Here is a 22,025-nt window from a genome sequence, read left to right as displayed (position 1 = left end):
TCCTTCCATGGTGTTCAAAAGTATGCCCTTTTGTCGGCTGTGGGGAACGTGTCATTGAACGATGTTCGAGCACGGGGGTTTTGGAGGTCTCAAAATCTGGGCTGTCAGACATCTGGTCACCGTTCCTGACTCACTGCAGCCTTGTGTTGCACTATGGCATCTTTAGTGGCCATCAATCTCTTTTTCATTTGGGTGCCTGCGGTGCTTCCACCTCCCTGGTAAATCCCAATTTTCCTTTCTGTGGGTAGTTAGCTTCAGAGTGCCGATGGGGATCCCCACAGAAAACAAGCGTTGAATGTAATAAAACGGCAGTTTCTGGGTGAGCCTTGGAAGCTCCCTGACACCCTCTCTCCAGTTGGCGGCCTTTTATCATTCAAAAATTGTACTGGTGGCAGCTGGCTTGCCCAGGCTAGTTCCCCCAGGCTAGCTCCCCATTAACGAGGGAGAAGGTGGAGCTAATGAGCGGAATGGTTAGTTGGAACTTTTTTTTTTAATGGGGGAGTTCTTAATACAGTATTGTGGTTTCTGTCTAGTACTAAACCATGCAGTGGTGTGTTTTGATATGCCTACCTTTCTGGGTAATGGCAGAAGTGATAAACATTACATGTAAAGTATTCATGTGCTATTGTTCCCTGTGCCTCTTTGAGGGGGGGGAGGGGGGGGGCAGGTTCTGGCTCATAGTCCACGGCAGGCATACAAATGACTTTGACTGATGACTCTTAATTAGTAAGCTAGCTTCAGGGAGCCTCCGGGGCTCACCCAGAAACTGGCTGGGGTTTATTACAACCATTGCTGAATTTTTTCACCTACCATCGAGTTATCATATTCAGCTAATGTGCAGTACATGATTAACCCTTTAACTGTGCAATGCACTTGCAGGCCCACGTCTGGGGTGCGCTATGCGCCTCCGGGTACAGTATTTGTATTTTTCACGTTCCATTCAAAACTCACGCGGCTACATGGGGTTCACATCAGCTTCCTCAGGGCTCGTGTAAACAGACGCCATCTTTAAAAAAAATCGTGGTCCACATTCCCGGGTGTGGGAGCCTCAGTACTGAGCGAGCAACCAAGGCCGTCGTGCGCCGGCCTTGGTTGCTGTTCAGCTTGTGACCACAGCATTGCCTAATAATGTCAAAATATATATATAACTTGTATTATTTAGCCATGATAGTATTACAGAAGAACCTGAGTGTGATAATGACTGTGTACAATGTTCAAATATTAGTGATTCAAGTGCTGTTCGTGATAGTTCACAGCACTAGCCACAGCATCACAGCATTATTTCGTCCATCTAAGGAATCTTCAAACGACTTCTTAGGTTCCTGTACAAAATAATCTTGTGGTCAATTATGTATTTACAGGATTTAGTGACCAGTATTGTGATAACAGCAGGATTGTGGTGATAATAAGCACTGTGCATAGTTTTATGGGAGGAGGAATTGTGGTTAGGGAGCGAGGAAGAGAATCGAGGTAGCCTCACTGTGTGTGGCAGCCACTCTTGTTTTCCTCATCATACGAGCTTAGTGGTTCGCTATGGTAAACACATCTGTACATGAGTATATACAATGTGTTTATATAGTGTAATAACAGCAACAGGAGTATGTTGGGAGGAGCTATTTTGGTGAACTGAGGTGACGTAATTGTAGCGTCGTCTGCTGGCTGCTGTGTGATTTCTCATGCAATATATGGTGGCCACTATAAAGTTTGGACACAATACTGGCTTACTTGCATAGTTCTGGTGAATAAAACATGTAGATAGATATACATAACATGTGTAAATAGTGTAATACAAACAATTACAGTATGGTGGGAGCAGCAATGTTGGCGAGTAAGATGTTGGAGGAGTAAGGGAGAGACTGGATGTTTGGAGTGAGGGTGTGACAGCTGACACTCACAGAGTTCTGAGTGTGTTGCTGGTGAATGTATATAGTGTAATTACCTAAATGTAGTTACAGGATGAGAGCTACGCTCGTGGTGTCCCGTCTACCCAGCACTCGTCGTCATATAATGCTTTGAAGCTACTGACGGTTTTGGCCTCCACCACCACCTCACTGTGATAGTGTAGTGTAAATAGACTGTATATATACTGTACATAAATTAGCATGATACAATGGAAATATTTGCCGGATATGTGTACACATGTCATGCACGTAATACAGTGTCTTCGGACAGTACGGATGTTCTACTGCCATAATATAGTGTACGTGTTCATTATACATGGGATTGGCACATAAAAGCAAATAAAATGTATTTAGAACTGTGCACAGAAGATGAACAAAAATATATTGTAACAACACTTGTATATATCTAAAAAAAAAAAAAAACAATCGCAGCAGCTCGCTCATCCTGCTCGGGCGCCCTACTGGCCCCGGGAGCGTACGCCACAGGCTACCAGGGAATGATGACATCACGCGCAAACTTACAGACCCCATAGCAGCCAAAGTACGTACAATTCCGACCTTCTATACCCATATTCTGGGAAGGGTTTTTGACACCTTTTTTTTTTTTTTTTTTTTTTTTTTTTTTTTTTTTTTTTTTTTTTATAAAAATAATCCAGAGAATTTATTTCCTGCGCACTGGGGGGGGGTCATATTTGGAGGCCGTGCAGTTAAGGGGTTAAACTTGGTTAAAAATTACATATCCAAAGCAAAGTTGTAGTAAGAATAGAGGGCAGCAATTAACCCAGGGCTTTACATTAGAATCCATTTACACCCGATTAGTGGAGGAGTAGGTTTCTCGCCATCAATGAATGCCGACATTGTAAAACCCAATGAAAAATGAGGAAAGAATAGTATTAACATTATTGGTCATCTTGGACCGGACTCGCGTCCATTATTTTTCTCATGAATTCTAGCTTTGGACCGGACTTGCGTCCACTACAAAAATATTTGTATAAAATTCCTTTTTTATTCAATCGACCTCGGGATAGTATCAAAATAAGCGCCGTTAGATTGCGCACAATTTGATACCAAAGTGAAAGATATAACATGAAACTTGATGTCCGAACACTTGAAAGATTATAAATAGGTTTTTGGTCAAAATATTAAAATATTTGTTAAAATTCTATTTATTGTCCTATTATCTTGGAACTAGTTTTAAAATGTGCGCCTTTACGTTGTGAACAATTTGATACCAAAATGAAAGATGTAACACAAAAATTTGTCAGAACACTGGAAAGATATAAATGATTTTGTGATGATGAGCTTCCAGAATTAAAATATTTAAAATTCCAGTTATTGTTCTATCATTATGGGACTAGATTTAAAATACGCACCTTTTTATTGCGAACAATTTGATATCAAAATGAAAGATGTAACACAAAAGTTGATGTTATCAAATTGAACGAGTATACACATTAGGTTGCAGTGTACAAATTGGTGCTCGTTCACGGGTAACTTTAGGCTTTTCTGCGGGGAGGCACTCCAGGCTTTTGTACATTATATTCATACACATATGTAGGGAATTTAATTGCGAACACAATGATACCAAAACGAGCGACGTAGCACGAGAATTAAGGTGGAGAAAATGGAACGAGTATGCACATTTTGCTGATTTTGTGCGCTCACAGGTAACTTTTGGCGACTTCAGGCTTTGCTGTTGGGAGTCATGCCAGGCTTTTGGACATTATATTTATACACATCTGTAGGGAATTTAATTGCGAACACAATGATACCAAAATGAGCGAAGTAGCACAAGAATTAAGGTGAGAAAACTGAAACGAGTACAGTATACACATTTAGGCGTTGCCCCGCGCTTGCCTGCGCGCTCACCCGCACATTGGGTGCATGACCTCTTAAGTTGGCAGTGCGCCTGCCGGGATACCGATAGTGTTAAATGTGACCATTTACTTGTGGCCTCCCTTCATGTCACCAGAATAGTTAGCCAGAGACCTTTGACTAGTAAGTTACATATTGCTGACAAATGATGTCAAGGGAGTTAAAGTCTTTCTGCTCCTTTTTAGTGACATCCTGAATTATCTCTAGGACATCTTAATATTTTATACCTCACAGGTTTGCACTTTTTTTGGGTAATTACTTATCTTGCCTCACTTGGGAAGTTAAACACGTTAACATTTTATAATTTTATTTAGCAAACAGCATAGTTAAAAATCACCTTAAAATACAATTACAATATGCATATATTACATCAACAGTTAATACATTTATAGAATTTTATAAATAATGTATCCTACTTTTGTATAATTCATAAATAGCAAACTGATTTGTAGTGACTCATTTTGCATCAATGTCCGTGAATTGAAAAAGGAAGGGGGGGGGGGGGGATTAGGCTACAAGAAGAGCCATATTTGGTTCAAACTTTACTCAAGTCAATAAAAGTTTCATAACCTCACTCCTCCTGGGTCATCATTATCAAACTTCATGTTTAGTTCATACCTATGTGGAGCAAGATGTTTAACCAACCAAGAGTTCCACAACACATCAACAAGCTTTTGCAATAACCTGCGATGATCAGATTCTGCTGTCAAATGTCAGACATAACTTAACCAAAACATATGAATCTAAACTTTACTATCGTCCTCAAAATGTGCTCTTCATTACTTATTCAGGTGGACTGCAAAGAGCTTCCATTTCCAAAAACTTGAACCAGACACATACCTGTCAAGTTCTTTGGTCTGGTGTTGGGCTTAAGGCCTACTAACTGTAAGGATGTTATTAAGGCCATCACAATGGCTTGCTGACCAACTAGCTAACAAGTATACTGTGTATATACATGTTATATACCTGTATAGTTCTTGTCATGCCATTTAACATGGCCTGACTTTATATTTTTGTTTAACTTCAGACCTAAGAAGCCACTTTGCAGCTAGTCAAAAGCATTGCTAGTCATTAATGTTTATGAGATGTGATTATGAAAGTGCTATATTTCCATTGAGAATGGGGGAATAAGCTATGTAAAATTCAATTTTGCAGAGCTGGTTTCTAAAGTTTAAAAAAAAAACAAAAAAAAAACTAATACTGTATATAAAAAGTGTGGTGCAGTCTCTTGCCACACTGAAAGTCTCACCGATTGCAACTCTGCATTGAATATGTAGACTGAAAGCTCACTTGTGTTGTAAGCCTAATGTACATGCATAAGAAAAATGATTAAACGCGATGATCCAAGAAGGTGACAGCCGTGTGCTTGTCAGCAGTGTAACGAGACTGCACTAAACTCTGGTCAAGTGTGCAGGGTTGACCACATGGCCAGCAAAAATTGTGATATTGTTGATCTTGTCCGCAATCAAGAACACATATGGCCGGTTACAGATGAACTGTACAGCATCAGGGCCTCCGAAACGTGTGTTGATCAGGCCTGTAATGAAAGAAATTACATCCTTAAAAATCATATATACATAACATAATACAAAGGATGGCCTCTACCAGGGTAATGTGCTTTGAACAAAAATTTGCTCCTGAAAAGACCGTATAATTTTTCTGGATATATGCGGTTAGAATAGCAAAAGCAGCTGGTTACTGCTAGTATGCAAATGTGTAAATGGGTTATGAATCCTATAATTACCTAAGTGTAGTTACAGGATGAAAACTACGTTCATGGTGTCCCGTCTTCCCAGCACTATGTCATATAACGCTTTGAAATTATTGACGGTTTTGGCCTCCATCACCCTCTCACCTAACTTGTTCCCACCGTCTACCACTCTGTTTACATAAGAAAATTTTCTTATATTTCTCCAGCAGTTTTGTTTCGTTAGTTTAACCACTTAACTGCGCCAACCTAGTATTCTCGGTCAGTGGGAAACTGCGCCAACGGAGAAAACTATTTATGATTTTTTCGTACCCATTCTAAATGTGCACGCAGTTGGTTGTGTACGAAATGGACTCTTAGGACCTCCAGTTAGAGGTAGCTATCTTCGAAAAAATTCCCAGAATGCAACAGAGATGCTGGCTGGGTTAGTACTGAGTGAGCAACCATGGGTGGCTCACGCACCTCTGGCTCCCAAACACCTGTCCGATGCGGTGTTGAAAGATCGCACTCTGTTGGTGAAATTCAAACCTTATTGTTCGAAGAACATAAGGGTCATAATATTGTTGAAGCTAGGCACAAATAAGGACCTAACACAAAAGTCGGATGCAAGTGATACCGCACCTATGAGGACAGTACAGCGAGCGTATCCAGTTGTAGCTCTGAGCGCCACACTTGCCCACCTATGCTATCTCCAATTTATATAGATGATACATAGATGAATCGTTTTTCTGCGTTCAGTGATGATGCATCTGATACAAGTAGCATAGATGAACAGTGTTAGCGGCTTCCATGGTGGTGTTTTCTATAGATATTTTCAAGAATAGCAGAATCTCTTCTTGACTGACAGACATTCTTTGAGGATGGCTGAATCTCTTCCTGTGTGGGACCTTATAAAGCGGTGTTTACACGACTACCTTACAAATTGATCTTTTCCTGTAATCTTTTCAAGACTACCTTACATTTTACAACCTTGGCTACATACCACCTACAGGTACTAATGCCAAGGGTGTACGTGAGTGCGTTATTTGCAAGCACACAGAGCGAAGAAACAGGAAGCGAAAATCTATCTGTACCTGGTGCAACTAGAGCAAAGTCGCACTGTGTACCATGGACTACTTCGTTGATTATTACTCACTTCCGAAGTACAGAGGGTGTAATACAGTGTTACTGTGTAAATAGTGTGTGAAACTGTACATATTGTAATTTTAGTGAATTTTTAACAAGTAATATTGCGACAATAAAAATTTATTGTGGACACATTGCTGACACATGTATCACAGTTCGATGGAACATTATCAACGTGTATACATATTGTAAAGGACACAAATATGCATCACATACGATATAAAAACAAATAAAACCGCATTGGAAATACATAGAACAAATAATTAAAAATATATTTGTGGTAACACCCGTTGCTTGAATGGTCCGTGCGATCGTGTCTGGGCGTGTCACGCACGGGCGACCAGCCCCTGATGACGTCACAGCGCATCCTTGTCCACGTCTCCACAGCCAAAGTAAGTGGAATTTAGTATTTATTTTTACAGAGACATGTTCAGGGAAGGAAGGGAATTTATCATTTTACGAAGAAAAGAATTTTTTGGGACTACTTTATTTCATGCAAAGGGAATTTCACAATAAACTCGGCGCTGCACGGTGGTTAAATCTATGACCTCTTGTTTTTGAAGCTCCAGGTCTCGGGAATTCTTCCCTATTAATTTTATCAATTCCTGTTACTATCTTGTACGTAGTAATCATATCGCCTCTTTTTTTCTTCTAGCTTCTAGTTTTATGTACACGCACAGCTGCTGCTAACCGATTCATTTTATTCACATGGGACTAACACCCTCTTGCTCAAAATCATGCGATGGGCAACCAGGCCCATGAATCGTGTCACTAGAAGACTTGTTTCTTTCTTACCTCACATACAAGACCACCTCTTCCCTTATATCACATGGAAGTACAGCTGTACTGTACAACAGTTATCAAATTATAGCACCATCTGTTACAGAATGTTCAAGAGTTGCTTGATATTTTGGATACCAAGACTAGAAAGACTAGATGAGTAATAGCAAAAGTCATATTAGTAATGATTGTAATTTTATATATCACAGAAGGTTAATCTTGTGTGATCAGTATGCAACCTAGCCAGAGATGTTTCCTCAGTCCCTGTTTTGGTGATGAGAGGAATGCCATGGAGAAAAGTCAAATTTGAAAGCTATTACGAATAAAAAATTTAAGCTCTTTCCAACAGTTGCAAAGCACATTATTAATAACTACAATGTCACATCTGTCTGGTGAATGTTGTTCGTATATACAGTAGTTCCCGGCTCTAAACATACAACTCTTTAGACTAGTGTTTTCTGCCCTCAAAGTGTCAGTAATTGCTCTCGTATCAGCACTTATTTCCAGAAATAGTATGGTTTTGGCAACAGAGACTGGAATACTTAAATCTAGCCACAAAATGAGTACAAAAACATTGCCCTTCTGCAAACGGAAGCAACATACTCAAACTTCCGACATGTATTGCAATGCGGCAGCGAGGAGACATTACTGGACAGAACATTTGACCATTGATAAAATATCTGAATTCCTTGCACTGTATCCATATTTTGCTTCTAGCAGATGCATGACATTTACCCCAAGGGCCATTCTCTCTAGTGGTATCAATGAGAATAGGAAGCTTGTCAATGGTCCCCCACATTTATCCCGATGATTTTACCAAGGTGAATTTTGAATTGCAGCACTGTTTTGGAATTAATGGCTTTGGTGGTTAGGCAGTTCTGTGGGATTAAAACCCTAAGAGCTAAAAGTCTCCTTTTTTTGTCCTACATTGAGGCTAGTTAAGCTTGAAACCATTGCTCTAAGTTTTTGTTGCATCTAACCTTTAAAAGAAGTGGTCTGGACCTCATAATTGTTCAGTATTTAACCCCTGCACTGTGCACCTGTTTTTAGCTAAAACTTCATAGTGCAATTGTTAACCACCGTGCTGCACAGAGTTTATTGTGAAATTCCCCCTGTGCGCATGAAATAAAGTGTTCATAAAAAATTCTTTTCTGTGGGGGAACCCCTATGGGAACTCCTGGAGCTTATCGGGCTAATGTATGTTATATTAGACCGGGACATTAGCTAAGGAGTTCAGACCTATCAGGGACCAGTGCCAGAACCTGGCCCCTTCAGAGAGGTTTCAGGGAGCAATGGCCCTGGAAAACCCCCTTGTGGTTGGGATTTTCCTTATGTCACCCTTGTCTCAGGGTGACATGGATTTTGCTTCCATCTGCTGCCTGTTGGGTCGGTGACACCTTCGACCCGGGGTCCTGCGAGCTGTAGCTTGTTTGTGACTCTCCCCCCCCCCCCCCCCTCCCTGTTCAGCCCGTTAATGCCGTGAGGGGGGCTTAGTGGGCAGCTGCCGGAGTGTGATGCTCCTTGGGACAGTCCTCTGTCCTTTTGTAGCCTTGTGCTCCTGCTGCTGTCCTCTCTAATTGTGCTGAACAACTTTTCCTTTTCCTTCTGTTTCGTTTTTCTCCCCCCTCTTCTCCTATCTACTTGTCGTTTCCTGCCGACCTTTTGCTTGTTTTGGTTATTCCTTTGGACTTCTATTTTGACGCCCGGGTGCTTGAGGAGGCATACTCTTGCACCCGTAGAATTGCAGTACCCAACGTCTCGAGCGAGGGGACCCTTTTATTGTCAATCCCCCTTTCGTCACTGAACCTGATCTCGACGGACTGACGGTTCTTAAGGTGGCGTTTGTGGGGCGTATACTCACGATGCACCCCTAGGGGACCCTGGCTTGATCGCTGATAGCTTCTTGTTGGGTGTCCTACCTCTAATTGTGGCTCTATGGTGGGTGTGGGGGCACATTCGTGAGTGAAAGTGTTTCTTTTCGTGTCTATGTTGTTGAATGTCCCTCTTGTATCCCTCTCAGGCTCGTGGGGTGGGCGACCAAGCCCCCGAGTCAGACTGTATTGGAAGACTTGGCTCTGTAGCCCCCGCTGTGTTGGGTCCCGACCTTGCTCCTCCTTTGGCCTCTCTGACTACTACCCTCGGCTCCCCTCCCTCCTCTGTGGTTGGGTCGAGCCCCAAGCCCCCAGTAGTGACTACCTCGTCCCCTGGCACGGCTTAGTCTCTAGTTGTGACTACTGCACCTTTTAACCCGTCTCTCTCTGGGGGTTCTCAACGCCATCCTCGACATGGCCGCACTCGCTCTATTCCTTCCCGTTCTGATGCCTATCAGGCCTTGTTTGGTCCTGCTTCGTGGGCCAAATACTTTGATCTCCTCCCTCTTGATTCTGCGCCTTCTGACGATTTCTCCCTTCATAGGGCACCTTGTTGATTCTGTGGATGCCTCTGTCACCTTCAACCCCACCGTCTCAGTACACGTGTCGTTGCTGCTGCTCCTCAGGATGCGACCTCCCGTTTGGCTGTTTTATCCTGCCTTGGCGAGACCCTTGTTCGGGTCTCCAAGAACGCTTGGTTGAATGCCAGTGTTGGCACTATTCTCCTCCCACCCCATGTTGCAACCGGTGTTCGGAATCTGCAGGACTGCCATGATGATATTCAGCATATCCTTGAGGCCCAGTGCCATTCTGTCCTCCAGATAGACACGTTTACTCGTTCCCTTTGTGGTCGTCGCCGTCAGCCCCTTCGGGTTACTTTTGATGGTAGGACCTTTCCGCCCTCTGTCAATCTTGTTGGTACCAGGTGCTCTGTCCAGGAGTACATTCCTTCTCCTAGGCTCTGTAACAAGTGCTGGAGGTTTGGGCATGGTGCCCTCCAGCTGCTCTGGGACTGTCTCTCTCTGTCCTTTGTGTTGGGGCGAAGGTCACCAAGTCTGAGTGCACTTCTCCCCAGGTTCGCTGCCTCAACTGCGGTGAGGCCAATCCTACCTTCTCCCGTGCGTGTATCCATTACAAGCTTGAGATAGCCGTCCTCACCTTGAAGCACCGGGATTGTTTATCTTTTCCTGAGGCAACGCGCCAGGTTCCCCGGCTCCCACCTTATGCTAACGTCTCTTATGCTCGTGTGTTGCGCTCTTCCTCTCCTTGTCCTTCCCACCTTCCTCAAACTCACAACCGTTTACGGGCCTTGGACCCTGATACGCCCACTGCCCCCTCCTCTGTTCCTTTGAGTTCTGTCCCGTAGGGTCCCCGTCCTGGTCCTCTGTCTGGGGTTTCCCTTCTTTCTGCCCGGTCTGTCATGTCTCCTGTGTCTTCTACCTCGTCTCCCTCCGATCCTCCTTCCCGTCCTTCTCCATCTATTGACTCTCCCCGCCGCCTGTCAGTGCGGGCTGATGTCCATCGCTTTCCTAACGGCCGTCGTGTGTGCTCTCGTTCAGCTTCTGTTGAGACACTGGAATCCGTTGCCCAGTACGTAGTTGCTGGGACACCTGTCTCTTTCAGTCAGAAGCATAAGCCTGGCTCCTCTCCATCCTCCTCCCCAGCAGGTAAGAAGGCTTTGCTTTATTCCTCGGCCCCTACATCTGACTATCGCTCCTTCCCCTCCCATTTTGGTGGTTGCGCCCCCTGTTCCTGCTATGGAGGTTTCTTTGGCCCCCTCTTCCCTCTCGGGTTCTGCCCTTGCTGAGGTGCGCTCCCCCTCTTTCTACTCCCCCTCTTCCTGCTGCTGTCCTTGACTGCTCCTCTCGGTTGCCTCCTCCTGACCCCGCCTGTCCACCTCTGGTCTGTTTTCCCGCTTCCTTCCCTGCGTCTTTGCTCAGTTTACCCATGCTCCCTAATCCTGACTTTGCTGACCCTGATCCCGACCCTGATCTTCTTTAACGTGCTATGTTGCTCTTTCACCTTTGTTTCTTCCTTGTTCTCTGTTGTTGTCCATTCTCTTCTCGTCGATGTCTATTCTTGAATGAAACGTTCGGGGCTATTACGCCAATTTCCTTGAACTCCAACTTCTGATTTCGCAATTTTCGCCCCTTTGTGTCTGTCTCCAGGAGCCGATGCTTGGTGCTCGTCCTGGTCACTTTCGTGGCTATTCCTCTCTCTCCCCCCCCCCCCCAGCTGTTGCTGGGGCTCCTAACTCCTCTGCTCTCTTGATTCGCTCTTATGTTCCCTTTGTCCCCTTACTTTTTCCTTTCGCCTCTCCATTGTTCTGCTGCTCATATCTTTGTGGGGAAATGGTACACTGTTTGTTCCATTTATCACCCTCTGAGTGTCCCGCTTTCTCTTCCTGATCTGAAACACCTACTGGACTCCTTGCAGGAGCCTGTGCTCCTGCTGGGTGATTTTAATTGTCGTCATTCCCTTTGGGGTGATGTCTGGAACCTCTTTGGGGTGACGGACTGGAACCTCTTTACCCTCAGTGCTGCTCTCTCTGACCTCTCCCTTCTGCCTCTCCCTCGCTCTATCCTCCTTTTTCATGACACTGTCTTAGACGCTGCCCTCTGCTCTGTTCTTCGCTCTTCCTCTCGGGGTCCACGGAAGTGCATTCCCTGGTGGAATGCAGACTGTGCTCGGGCTGTCCGTTGTAAGTGTGCAGCCTGGAAGAGACACCGCCGTCGGCAGACGGCCGATTCTTTTCTTTTCTTTTGGAAAGTGAGTGCGGTGGCCCATAGGGCCGTCCGTACGGCTAAATGTGAATGTTGGGCATCTTATGTCTCCACCATTATGTCCGAAACTCCTCTGCCATAGATCTGGAAGCGTATCCGCAAGACTAGCGGGTAAGTTCGTTCCCGATGTTTCACCGGTCCTTCACCTCCATGGTACTCTTGTGGCAGACCCGTTGCAGGTTGCGACCGAACTGGGTTCCCACTTTTCTTCTGTTAGCTCTGGTCTTCATCTTCCCCAATCTTTCCTTCTTCATAAACCTGTCCTTGAGTCTCGTACTTTAGATTTCTGCACTCGTCTTCAACTTCCCTATAACGATCCCTTCTCTCTCTCTCTCTCTCTCTCTCTCTCTCTCTCTCTCTCTCTCTCTCTCTCTCTCTCTCTCTCTCTCTCTCTCTCTCTCTCTCTCTCTCTCTGAACTTCGTTCTGCCCTGGCCCTCTGCGGTTCTACTGCGGCGGGCTCTGATGGTATTCATTATGAAATGCTTCGCCATCTCCCTCCGTGCACGTCTAAGTATTTACCGAGTCTGTATAATCGGATCTCGGAGTCGTCGTCAATCCCTGAGGACTGGCTCGATGCTGTTGTCCTCCCTGTTCCCAAACCAGGGTCTCTGGGAACATCCCCCTATTGCCCTCACAAGTTATGTCTGCAAACTCTTTGAACGTATGGCTAATGTTCATCTGATGTGGTTCCTGGAACACCATCACCACCTCTCCCCTTCTCAATTTGGTTTCCGCAAGTGCCGCAGCACAACAGATGTCCTGGTGAACTTGGAGGTCTATATTCGTACTGCTTTTGTTGCAAAGACCTCCGTTGTTGCTGTCCTTTTTAACCTGGAAAAGGCTTACGACACCATTTGGAGATATCATATGCTATCCCAGCTTCATTCTTTTAGCCTTCGTGGTCATCTCCCTCTCTTTCTCCGCAGCTTCCTCTCTCGTCGTTCCTTTCGGGTGAGGCTTGGTACCACTCTGCCTCTTTTCAGCAATATGAAGGTGTGCCCCAGGGTAGTGTTCTGAGCACTACTCTTTTTCTGGTTGCCCTCAATGGTCTTCTTTCCTCTCTTCCTTCAGGCGTCTTCTCCTCTCTCTATGTCGATGATCTTACCCTTTGCTGTCAGGGTGATGATTTGCCTCTCCTCCAACGCCGGCTTCAACTTGCGATTGATGCCGTGTCGTCTTGGGCCACCGATCATGGCTTCAAGTTCTCTACTACTAAGACTTGTGCCATGACTTTCTCGGAAACGGGTCATTCTTCGTCCATCTTTGTCACTTTATGGTCATCCCCTTGAGTACAAAGATTCCACAAAGCTTTTGGGGTTATTCTTTGACGCTCGTTTGTCTTGGTCTTCCCATATCTCTTACCTCCGTGTTGAGTGCTCTAAGGCCCTTACCCTCCTTCAGGTATTGTCCCATACTTCTTGGGGAGTGGATAGGTGCGCACTCCTTGCTTTACATTCCTCTCTCGTCCTGTCTAAGCTCAATTATGGTTGCCCTGCTTACTTGTCTGCTTCTCCTTCCACTCTTCGCCGTCTTGATGCTTTGCACCATACTGGGTTGCGCCTCAGTTCTGGTGCCTTTCGTTCAACTCCCATCCTCAGTTTCTATTTTGACACTGGCTTCCTGTCTCTCCAGGACCGCAGTGATCACTACTGTCTTCGCTATCTAGCGCGGTCCTTGCAACATCCTTCCTCTCGCCTCTGTCGTGCTTTAACTTTTACCCCTCCTGCGGTTCCTGTTCCTCTTCACCCCCTCCCTCTTTCTGTCTGGTTATCTCGTTTACAGGATTCTCTTTCCGTTCATATTTCTAATATTTCTCCTCGTGTAGTTCCTTCTTTGCCCCCGTGGAGAGTCACCCTTTCGCAGTTTTGTACGTCCTTGACCCACATCCCTAAAGCTTTTACCCCTCCTACGGTTCTAAAACGCCTTTTCCTTGAGCACTTTTCTTCTCACTCCCACTCCGTTTCCATCTTCACTGATGGGTCTAAGTCTGCGGACGGTGTTGGCTACTTTGTTTTTCCTGTTCACACTTATTTGTGTCGCTTACATCTGGAGACTAGCATCTTCACAGCGGAGCTTTATGCTATTCTCTATGCTCTTCGTCTCCTGCTCTCTCGTTGTCAATCTTCCTTTGTAGTTGTTGACTTTGGTAGTGCCCTCATGGCTCTCGGGTCCTTTAATCCGGTTCATCCAGTGGTTTTAGAGATCCAGCATTGGCTGTTTCTTGTTCACAGTAAATTTAGGTCGGTTGAGTTTTGTTGGGTTCCCAGCCATATTGGTGTCTCTTTAAATGAGCGTGTGGATGCTGCCGCCAGGGAGGCTGTCCGCTCCTGTCCCATTTCTCGTAAACGTATTCCTTATTCCAACTTTTACCTGGTTATCCATTCCTCCATCCTTACCCGTTGGCAGGCTTGTTGGTCGTCTGTTACTGGTAACAAGCTACGTTCTCTTAAAAGTTGTGTGTCCTCGTGGCCGTCCTCCTACCACCGTAACCGGCGATGGGAAACGGCTCTGGCAAGGTTGCGTATTGGCCATACTCGCTTAACTCATGGTCACTTGATGGAGCGCCGCCCTGCTCCTTATTGTCCTAATTGCATTGTCCCTCTTACAGTTGTGCATATCCTTGTTGAATGTCCTGACTTCCGGAACGAGCGTGTGTCTTGTTTTCCAACTGTCCCCCGTGAATGCTCGTCTCTCGATAGTATTCTTGGCAACTGATACTTTTGATATCGTTTGCCTTATGCCTTTCTGTTCTCGTATTGGCATCCTTGGTGATATTTAGCGCCCTCTGATTATCCCACACATTTAATGGTGCTACATAGCCTTCCCGGTTTGGTGCCTTCTTTTTGATAATTACTTACTTGTTTGTAACTGTTACCCAGTCTTATGCTGAATATGCGGGCATTGCATAAGGCAGGCAGCATGGGCATTGCACGTTGGGTTCAGGTGGTTGCAATGCATGAGGTTGTTTGCTCCCTGGAAGCCCCGAGGCTGCCCTGTTTTGGTGGTTGTGACGGCGCTTGTGGGGAGGGGGGTCGTTTTGGTTTTGTATCCGTCCACACCTCTTTACCTTTCCCCTGTTGTGGTTTAATCTGTTTCCCCCCCTTCCCCCTTCCCTATCTTCTCTCTGCATCCGGATCCTCGCCGTATGTGGGTTCGGGGTCGGGGCAGGGATTGGACGGTCTTAAGACTCGGGCGATCTCGGGAATTTCCCCTTTCGGGGTAGTGACGGAGGCATTCGAGCCTGTTCCTCCAGCCATGTTGTACGAGTCTGCCAGTGGGCTCCCTTCTTTAGTATTTATCCAGTTGCCCCTGCTTTTTATTGTAAGGCTGGGGTTTTGGGGGGGACGGCTCAGCCCCAGGGCTGGGAAGTGGCTGCCTTGGGGGGGGGGGGTGACCTCGGGCCCCGTTGGGCCCCGCCGAAGTTTCCTACCTTCTGGGTGGAGCTTGCGGTTACGAGAAGTGGGAGTTTTTCCTTTCTTCCCTCTGTGTATGAGTAGTTGGGCATCGGCCCCTCCCCGGGTTCGGTAACTTGTCCCTTCGGGTCTGTCCTATCGGTGGATACTCTTCTCCGTTTTCTCGCCGTTCTTCTCTTGGGACAGGACTTCTCCGTCATGTTGGGGTCATGTTCCCCTCATATTGGGGTTCTGCATGTCCTTTGGTCTCGGGTGCAACTGTGCCTTTATGAGCCTTCGTGATTTTGTGCTTTCTGCTTGTGCTTGTCTCGTTCTTTTGTACTTGTATCTTCTCTCCGTGCTGTCTTGGCACTGCTAATATTCCTTAAATCCTCCTAGTTGGCTCCCTCCCCGCCAGACAGGTTGTGCAGTTCGGACCTCATGCGTCCTGTGCATGCGCTGTGGGAGTTTTTGTTATGGTAGGTGTACACAAGTGTTGGTGTTCCACGTCATTTTTCTCTTGGGTGCTTCGTCTCTCTCGCTTCTCTTATCTCTCCAGTTCGGGCCCCGTGGATACTGGATGTGTTCTGGATTATCAATATATGGAAGACTCCTAGTTTTCTCTGCATACGGGTGTGGGGCGCCGCATTCGCTTCTACCCTTCTCTTCTCCTGCATGTGTGGCTCTGGCCTTATTCCACTAGCGGTGCTTCCGGAATATTCTCGGCTACAATGTATCGTGATACGTTAGTACCTCCACTCTGTAGGAGAGTATGCTGATCGGGCGTCTCTTCAGCCAGGCGCTGGTTTTCCCTTGTTCCTGGGTGTGGTTCTCTCAGGTCATCTGCAGGGTGGTTCGGTCCTGCCAGCCTGCTGTCTGTGTCCCCGTCGTTCGTAGGTTGGCTATGCCTTCCTTCGTTGATGTTCCTGAGCCTTGTCAGGCCTGTGTGGCCTTGGGTTAGCAGTTGCAGTCCTTTGTTTCCGTTTTGCGTCAGGAAGTGGGCAACTTCTGCCTCCCGGGTTAAGTCCCTCTTGTTTTCGTCTTTGGGTAGGTAGCTCCAGAAAACCAGTGTTGAATGTAATGAAACGCCATTTTCTGGGCGTGTCCCGGAAGCTCCCCGGCAACCCTCCCTTCTCACGGTTGGCGGTTTTCACACTTTTTTTTTATATCCAGCCTCAGGACTGGAGTGTGGATGGCCGGCGTAGGGGTCTGGGGCTCCCCCTTCCCCCTCCCAGGGATGGGGGAGCTGCACAGACGGCACAGCGACGTGTGACGTCATACTCGTTTGCTTGTTTCTGTTTGGGGAGTTCTATCCACTTTTTTTTTTTTTTTTTAGCAATTTTCACCAGAATCGGGGTTTGTTTTGGGACACTTACCTTTCTGGGTGCCTAACCATGTTGATGGTAGACATAGAATGCTTCCAACCACACAGGGGTTTCTATAGGCCATTGCTCCTCATGCCTCTGAGGGGGCCAGGTGCTGGCTCATGGTCCCCACTAGGCCCACAGAACTCCAGACACATGACTGATGCCAAAGTCTGACATTAGCACATCACCCTGGATAGCTCCGGGACTCGCCCAGGAAACGGCGTTTCATTACAGTCAACGCTGGTTATTTGTAACTGTGCATAATAGTACAAACATTGACGTACTAAGGAATTAGATAGGAGAATTTTGTACTACGCAGTTTATAGAGGCCAAAAAAATAAGCTACAAAAAAAAAAAATCTTCCTAGGTCTAGTATAGCATACATGTACAATAGTAGACCTTGGATAGCATGTATTAGGCTTAGGAAGGTAAGGTTAGTGTGTCGTTGCAACAAAAGTCTTTCCGGTCTGTCCAATTTCAGTATGTCCGAGAACTACTTTCTAATTCCATTGAATATTGGTATATGTACTATGGTCCTCATCGTCACTAAGTACTACCAAAACAAGAGGATGGGTTGTAATATTGCAATGGCAATCTATAATATTACTCTTTGCAATAGAGATGGAGTGGGATGACATACTGTACCTTCATTAGAAGTCATCAGGACATTGTTAAATTATTAGTAGAACCCTTCATATTATTATATGAAGCCAGGCATAAGGTGCCATCATTACAATCAAGGCATCCATAAGCAGAGCTGATCCCACTGGGTAGCAGTGTAGTAGCTACTGGCATTGAAGTGGCAGGTGAGGGTTTAGAATCCGCAGTGTGATCTCAAAAAGGTTGTCAAGTCAGGTTCCAGCACTGCAGAAGCTATACATGGAAATAGTGGGGAATTCCTTCTGAGGCATGGAAATGGATAACCTTCCCAAGTGGCCGGGTGAGGGACTATCTGCTCATAGACTACAAGAGATGCAGTGCAGTGTGCCTCAACCCAACCAGCGCTTCTTCGTATGTAAACTCATTGGTACCTAATGAAATGCACCAACAACATTATCAGTACTGCATTATTCTGTTATAAGTCATTCATTGCCTATTTACACTGTCCATTTTCAATACCTTTAATTGTTTTCATGTGTTCCTTTATGTTCCATGTTTTTCTCTAAAATTATGTGACTGCCTTCACTTATTTGAAGTCATTCTGCTCATAATGGGATCCTGATATAGCCATTTATAAGCTTTTGCACTCATAATTACTTGCATCTCTCCTCACTTGAGAAGTTAAACACGTTAACATTTTATAATTTTATTTATCAAACAGTAGTTGAAAGATTTAAATTACAGTATTATTCCACTACCAATACTTGGTGCAATACTTTGATATGAATGTACATAAATTATATATTTCAGAAATAAAGATTTGTAAAAAGGGGCCCCACTGCATGGTATGGAGTTCAAAAGCAAATCCAATTATGGGTGACTAGTTCACCACAAATTTAAAATCCTTTGCTTAAATTATGGTCCAGTTCTTAACCCATTAATGATTGTTACATTAAACTACAGACGACCACATGCCTACCGGATGCCACTTATGCGTTTTGGGATTGTCCGAATACAAAGTTTGATTCAGTGGCGAGGCAGAGAGAGAAAAAAGTGATAAAGATGGAACTAAAACAAATTTGCCCAGTGACTACACAGCACCACTTGAGCAGTGTTCATACACTAATGGGTGGCTCAGAAGCTTTCAACTCTGCCATAGCATTAAATACATTAGAGTACGTGGTAAAAGGTAGTCTACTCAGGTTCACTTCAGTCAACCTACCACTATCATCCACCATCACATTTTTTGTATCTAAAAAACAATGCTCTATTAACTATAATCTAAGTTAACAAGGGATCAGAACTTCTCATATTGGTGACTACAAATAAAATACTGTAATTTCTGCAACAAAATGTTCAATTTTTTCCCCCTAGATTTTCAGGATGACAAACCACTTATCTGGACACAAGTTATCTGTTCAGTCCAGTCCCTAGGGTTTGAAAAGCATGTGGACCTCTGTATATAGCTTATCAAGAGTTATTGGGTACTTAGCCAAATGAATTGTGGGGTTCAATTCCTGAGCCCATTATTGTACCTCTAATCATTTCCACTACCACCCACATGATGGTTATGGCCAGAGTGCACAATAAACTTAAAAAAAATCTCTACTACATGAACTTGAAGCTTCATTCAAGGTTTGCTGCGAGAAGTGTCGCATTTCTCCAAGCAGCTCAAAATTCATGATTAATTCCAAGTTCTAAAATTCCAGTTCACTTTTTGATTATCATATTTACAGTACACCTGTACTATCAAACTTCGTTAGGATTTCCATTTTTCCAAGAGTACCATAATTTATGATTTCCTGCTCTATTGTAATTTGGTTTTTAGCTACTGTATAGAGTACAATATATTAGCCAACCAATAGTTCCATAACATGTCAAGAGTCACTTGCCACAAACTGTGTTGAATAGGTGTCGAGATTACTATTACCACCCTAAAAATTATGTTTGTTAGGTTATGAGTGTGGGGTGTCAGGCACGTAACGCTTCCAATAATATCGCCAGACCTAACCACGCATGCTTGTCAAGTTCTTGACACGTGACAAACACAGAACCAAGATTTTGATTCTTTTTAACCTTCGACTTGCATGAAGTGGCTTGCTAATGAGTCCAGACATGCTCTGTACTATAAATATTTCTTTTGACATGATTCAGCACGTAATGCACCATATTACTACAGTATGGTATTAACACTCCCATTATTAAACAAATTTAAAGTTAAATTCTACAGCAGAAAAGTACAAAATTTAAAAAGTGTGGAGTAAAAGTTGCCCGAAACGCTTTGCGTAAATAGTGGCATTAGGCATTGTATGTACTAGCTCTATCTATAAATCCATCAATCTTTGTAAAATCTCTTGTATGTATGTACCTTACCTAAATAAACATTTATTTTTATTTTTTATTTTAAAAATACTCTGGCCACTGTGAAAGCTCCTGGTGTTGCAACACTTGGAAAAGACCTACACTGCTTGAAACTCACCACTCTAAAAGGTGTGAATTTGGAGATGGCTCTATAACAAATGCTCAAGAAATGTGTAAATATATTCAAAATGTTCTACCAGAAATTTTTGCCAAATATCCTTGGTTTGTAGACAGTAAATATGAGTGATTGTAACCTTTCCACCACCATTCACATGATTAGAGGGGAAGGTGTACGTGATAAGCAAATCAATTATGAAACTAGCTCACCACATATGTAACTAGTTTATCAAGACTAACTTCCATATCAATGAATTTTGGGGGACTGGTCCAAACCCATTATGTATCTAACTTTTTTCACTACCACCCACAGGATGGGTATGGAGTGCATAATAAATTAAGTTAACACTCGGGACAGTGTCTTGAACTACAACATGCACTGATGGGAAACTTTACAAGTCTTGTACAAAATAACCATGCAAGATTGCAACCCGTTCTCGCACTTTCTTAGTCAACATTGACTTATTAAATACGTGCATATGTGACATACTAAACATACTAGTTTACCGTGAAAAGCTTCATAGAAAACACCGACCTTACCTAACCTTCTTAGTATGTTAAGATAAGCATCTTATTGCTTCGTAATTACAATTATTACTTAACCTATACCTGTAATAGGTTAGTATTAATACAATTAGTATTTACCCAGGTTCTTCCAGAATCTAAACTGAATCAATTTAATGTATACCCTTTGTTTCATGTTTTATTTTGCATTATATTTAAAAACTTATTTATATCCTCAGTCCTTATACCTTTTCATCCATTACCTATAATCCTATACCTATAATAGGTTAAGTAATAATTGTAATTACGAAGCAGTAAGATGCTTATCTTAACATACTAAGAAGGCTAGGTAAGGTCGGTGTTTTCTATGAAGCTTAAGGTAAACTAGTATGTTTAGTATGTCACGTATGCACGTATTTAGTAAGTCAATATTGACTGTACGAAAGTGCGAGAACGGGTTGGAGCTTGTGAGAGCCACATGGGTGCCAGCGGTATGAGAATAATGAGATCACTAAACTCTGGCCAGGTGTGCAGGGTTGACCACATGACCAGCAAAGAGTGTTATACTGTTGGCCTTGTCCGTGATCAAGAATATGAATGGCCGGTTACAGATGAACTTTTTAGGTACCGGGCTTCTGGAACGCATGCCAGTGAGCACTGTAATAAAATAAATCACATTCTTAAAATATCACACAAATAATCATGAAGGGAACTAGCAAGCCTAGTGACCCCATACGAGGACGTTCATATTTATATCCACTCAAACTTATAGGTGTGTCTAACCAACACTTGAAATTATCAAGTGATCCCATTTGCTACTGCATAATTTGCTCCATAAATCTACAACCATTATACTTCAAAAATTAGTGTTTACCCAGGTTCTTCCAGAATCTAAACTGAACCAATTTAATGTATACCCTTTGTTTCATGTTTTCTTTTGCATTATATTTAAAAACTTATTTATATCCTCATTCCTTATACCTTTTCATCCATTTGTATGGTTTACTTATGTCACCCCGTGCAGCATCTTTCTAGAGCACAGCTGGTTCCTACACCAGGGGCCATGATCCATTTTTTTGGGGGGGGTGGGGGGGGGGCAATATGTAGGGGCCTTCAACCGTGCAAAACATACATGTATGTAGGGAATAACTGTCACGGAATCGTGCACATCGCACATGTACAATTTAGGTCTAGCGCACAATTTTAAATGCCCCGCAAGGAAAAGGGGCAGCTATAATCCAGCCACGGCCAATAGTAAACAGACACCATCTTGGAAAAAAAAAATTGTGGGCAACATTCCCGGGTGCAAGAGCCTCAGAACTGAGTGAGCAACCAAGGTTGGCGCATGCATCATGAGCTAACAGCACTGCTGTTCACCTTGTGACCACAGCATCACCTAAAAAGTAAAAAATATATGTAACTGGTATTATGTAGTTATGATAGTATAACAGAAGACCCCAGACTGTGATAAAAATGACCAGGATTCTGATAATAGCAGGAGTGTTGTGATAATTAGCACTGTGCTATATGATGGGAGGAGTAATGCTGAGGGAGGAGGGAGGTGGTGGTGTTGTAGCGAGTAGATTATCCCAATAATATACTCGCTCCAAATGCATTGTTAATATTTCCTGTAACACCAT

The 22,025-nt window shown here is 44.0% G+C and overlaps 1 protein-coding gene across 2 annotated transcripts in view; it reads right to left on the bottom strand.

The window, feature by feature from the left end:
• Positions 1-4,069: 4,069 nt before the first annotated feature.
• The window catches only part of LOC123757274 (serine protease inhibitor 88Ea), a 98,058-nt gene continuing 80,102 nt past the window's right edge, over positions 4,070-22,025 (bottom strand). The window contains exon 7 of one of the 2 annotated variants that reach the window (XM_045740813.2): positions 4,070-5,313. In XM_045740813.2, the coding sequence (XP_045596769.1) occupies positions 5,168-5,313 (146 nt within the window). In that variant the 3' untranslated portion in view covers positions 4,070-5,167. Of the gene's footprint in view, positions 5,314-20,763; positions 21,043-22,025 lie in introns of those variants that run through there. The other variant, XM_045740814.2, reaches the window with a different exon arrangement.

Source organism: Procambarus clarkii, chromosome 13 (assembly GCF_040958095.1).
Source record: "Procambarus clarkii isolate CNS0578487 chromosome 13, FALCON_Pclarkii_2.0, whole genome shotgun sequence".
Classification (NCBI taxonomy): domain Eukaryota; kingdom Metazoa; phylum Arthropoda; class Malacostraca; order Decapoda; family Cambaridae; genus Procambarus; species Procambarus clarkii.
This window is presented reverse-complemented; position numbering and strand designations above follow the sequence as displayed.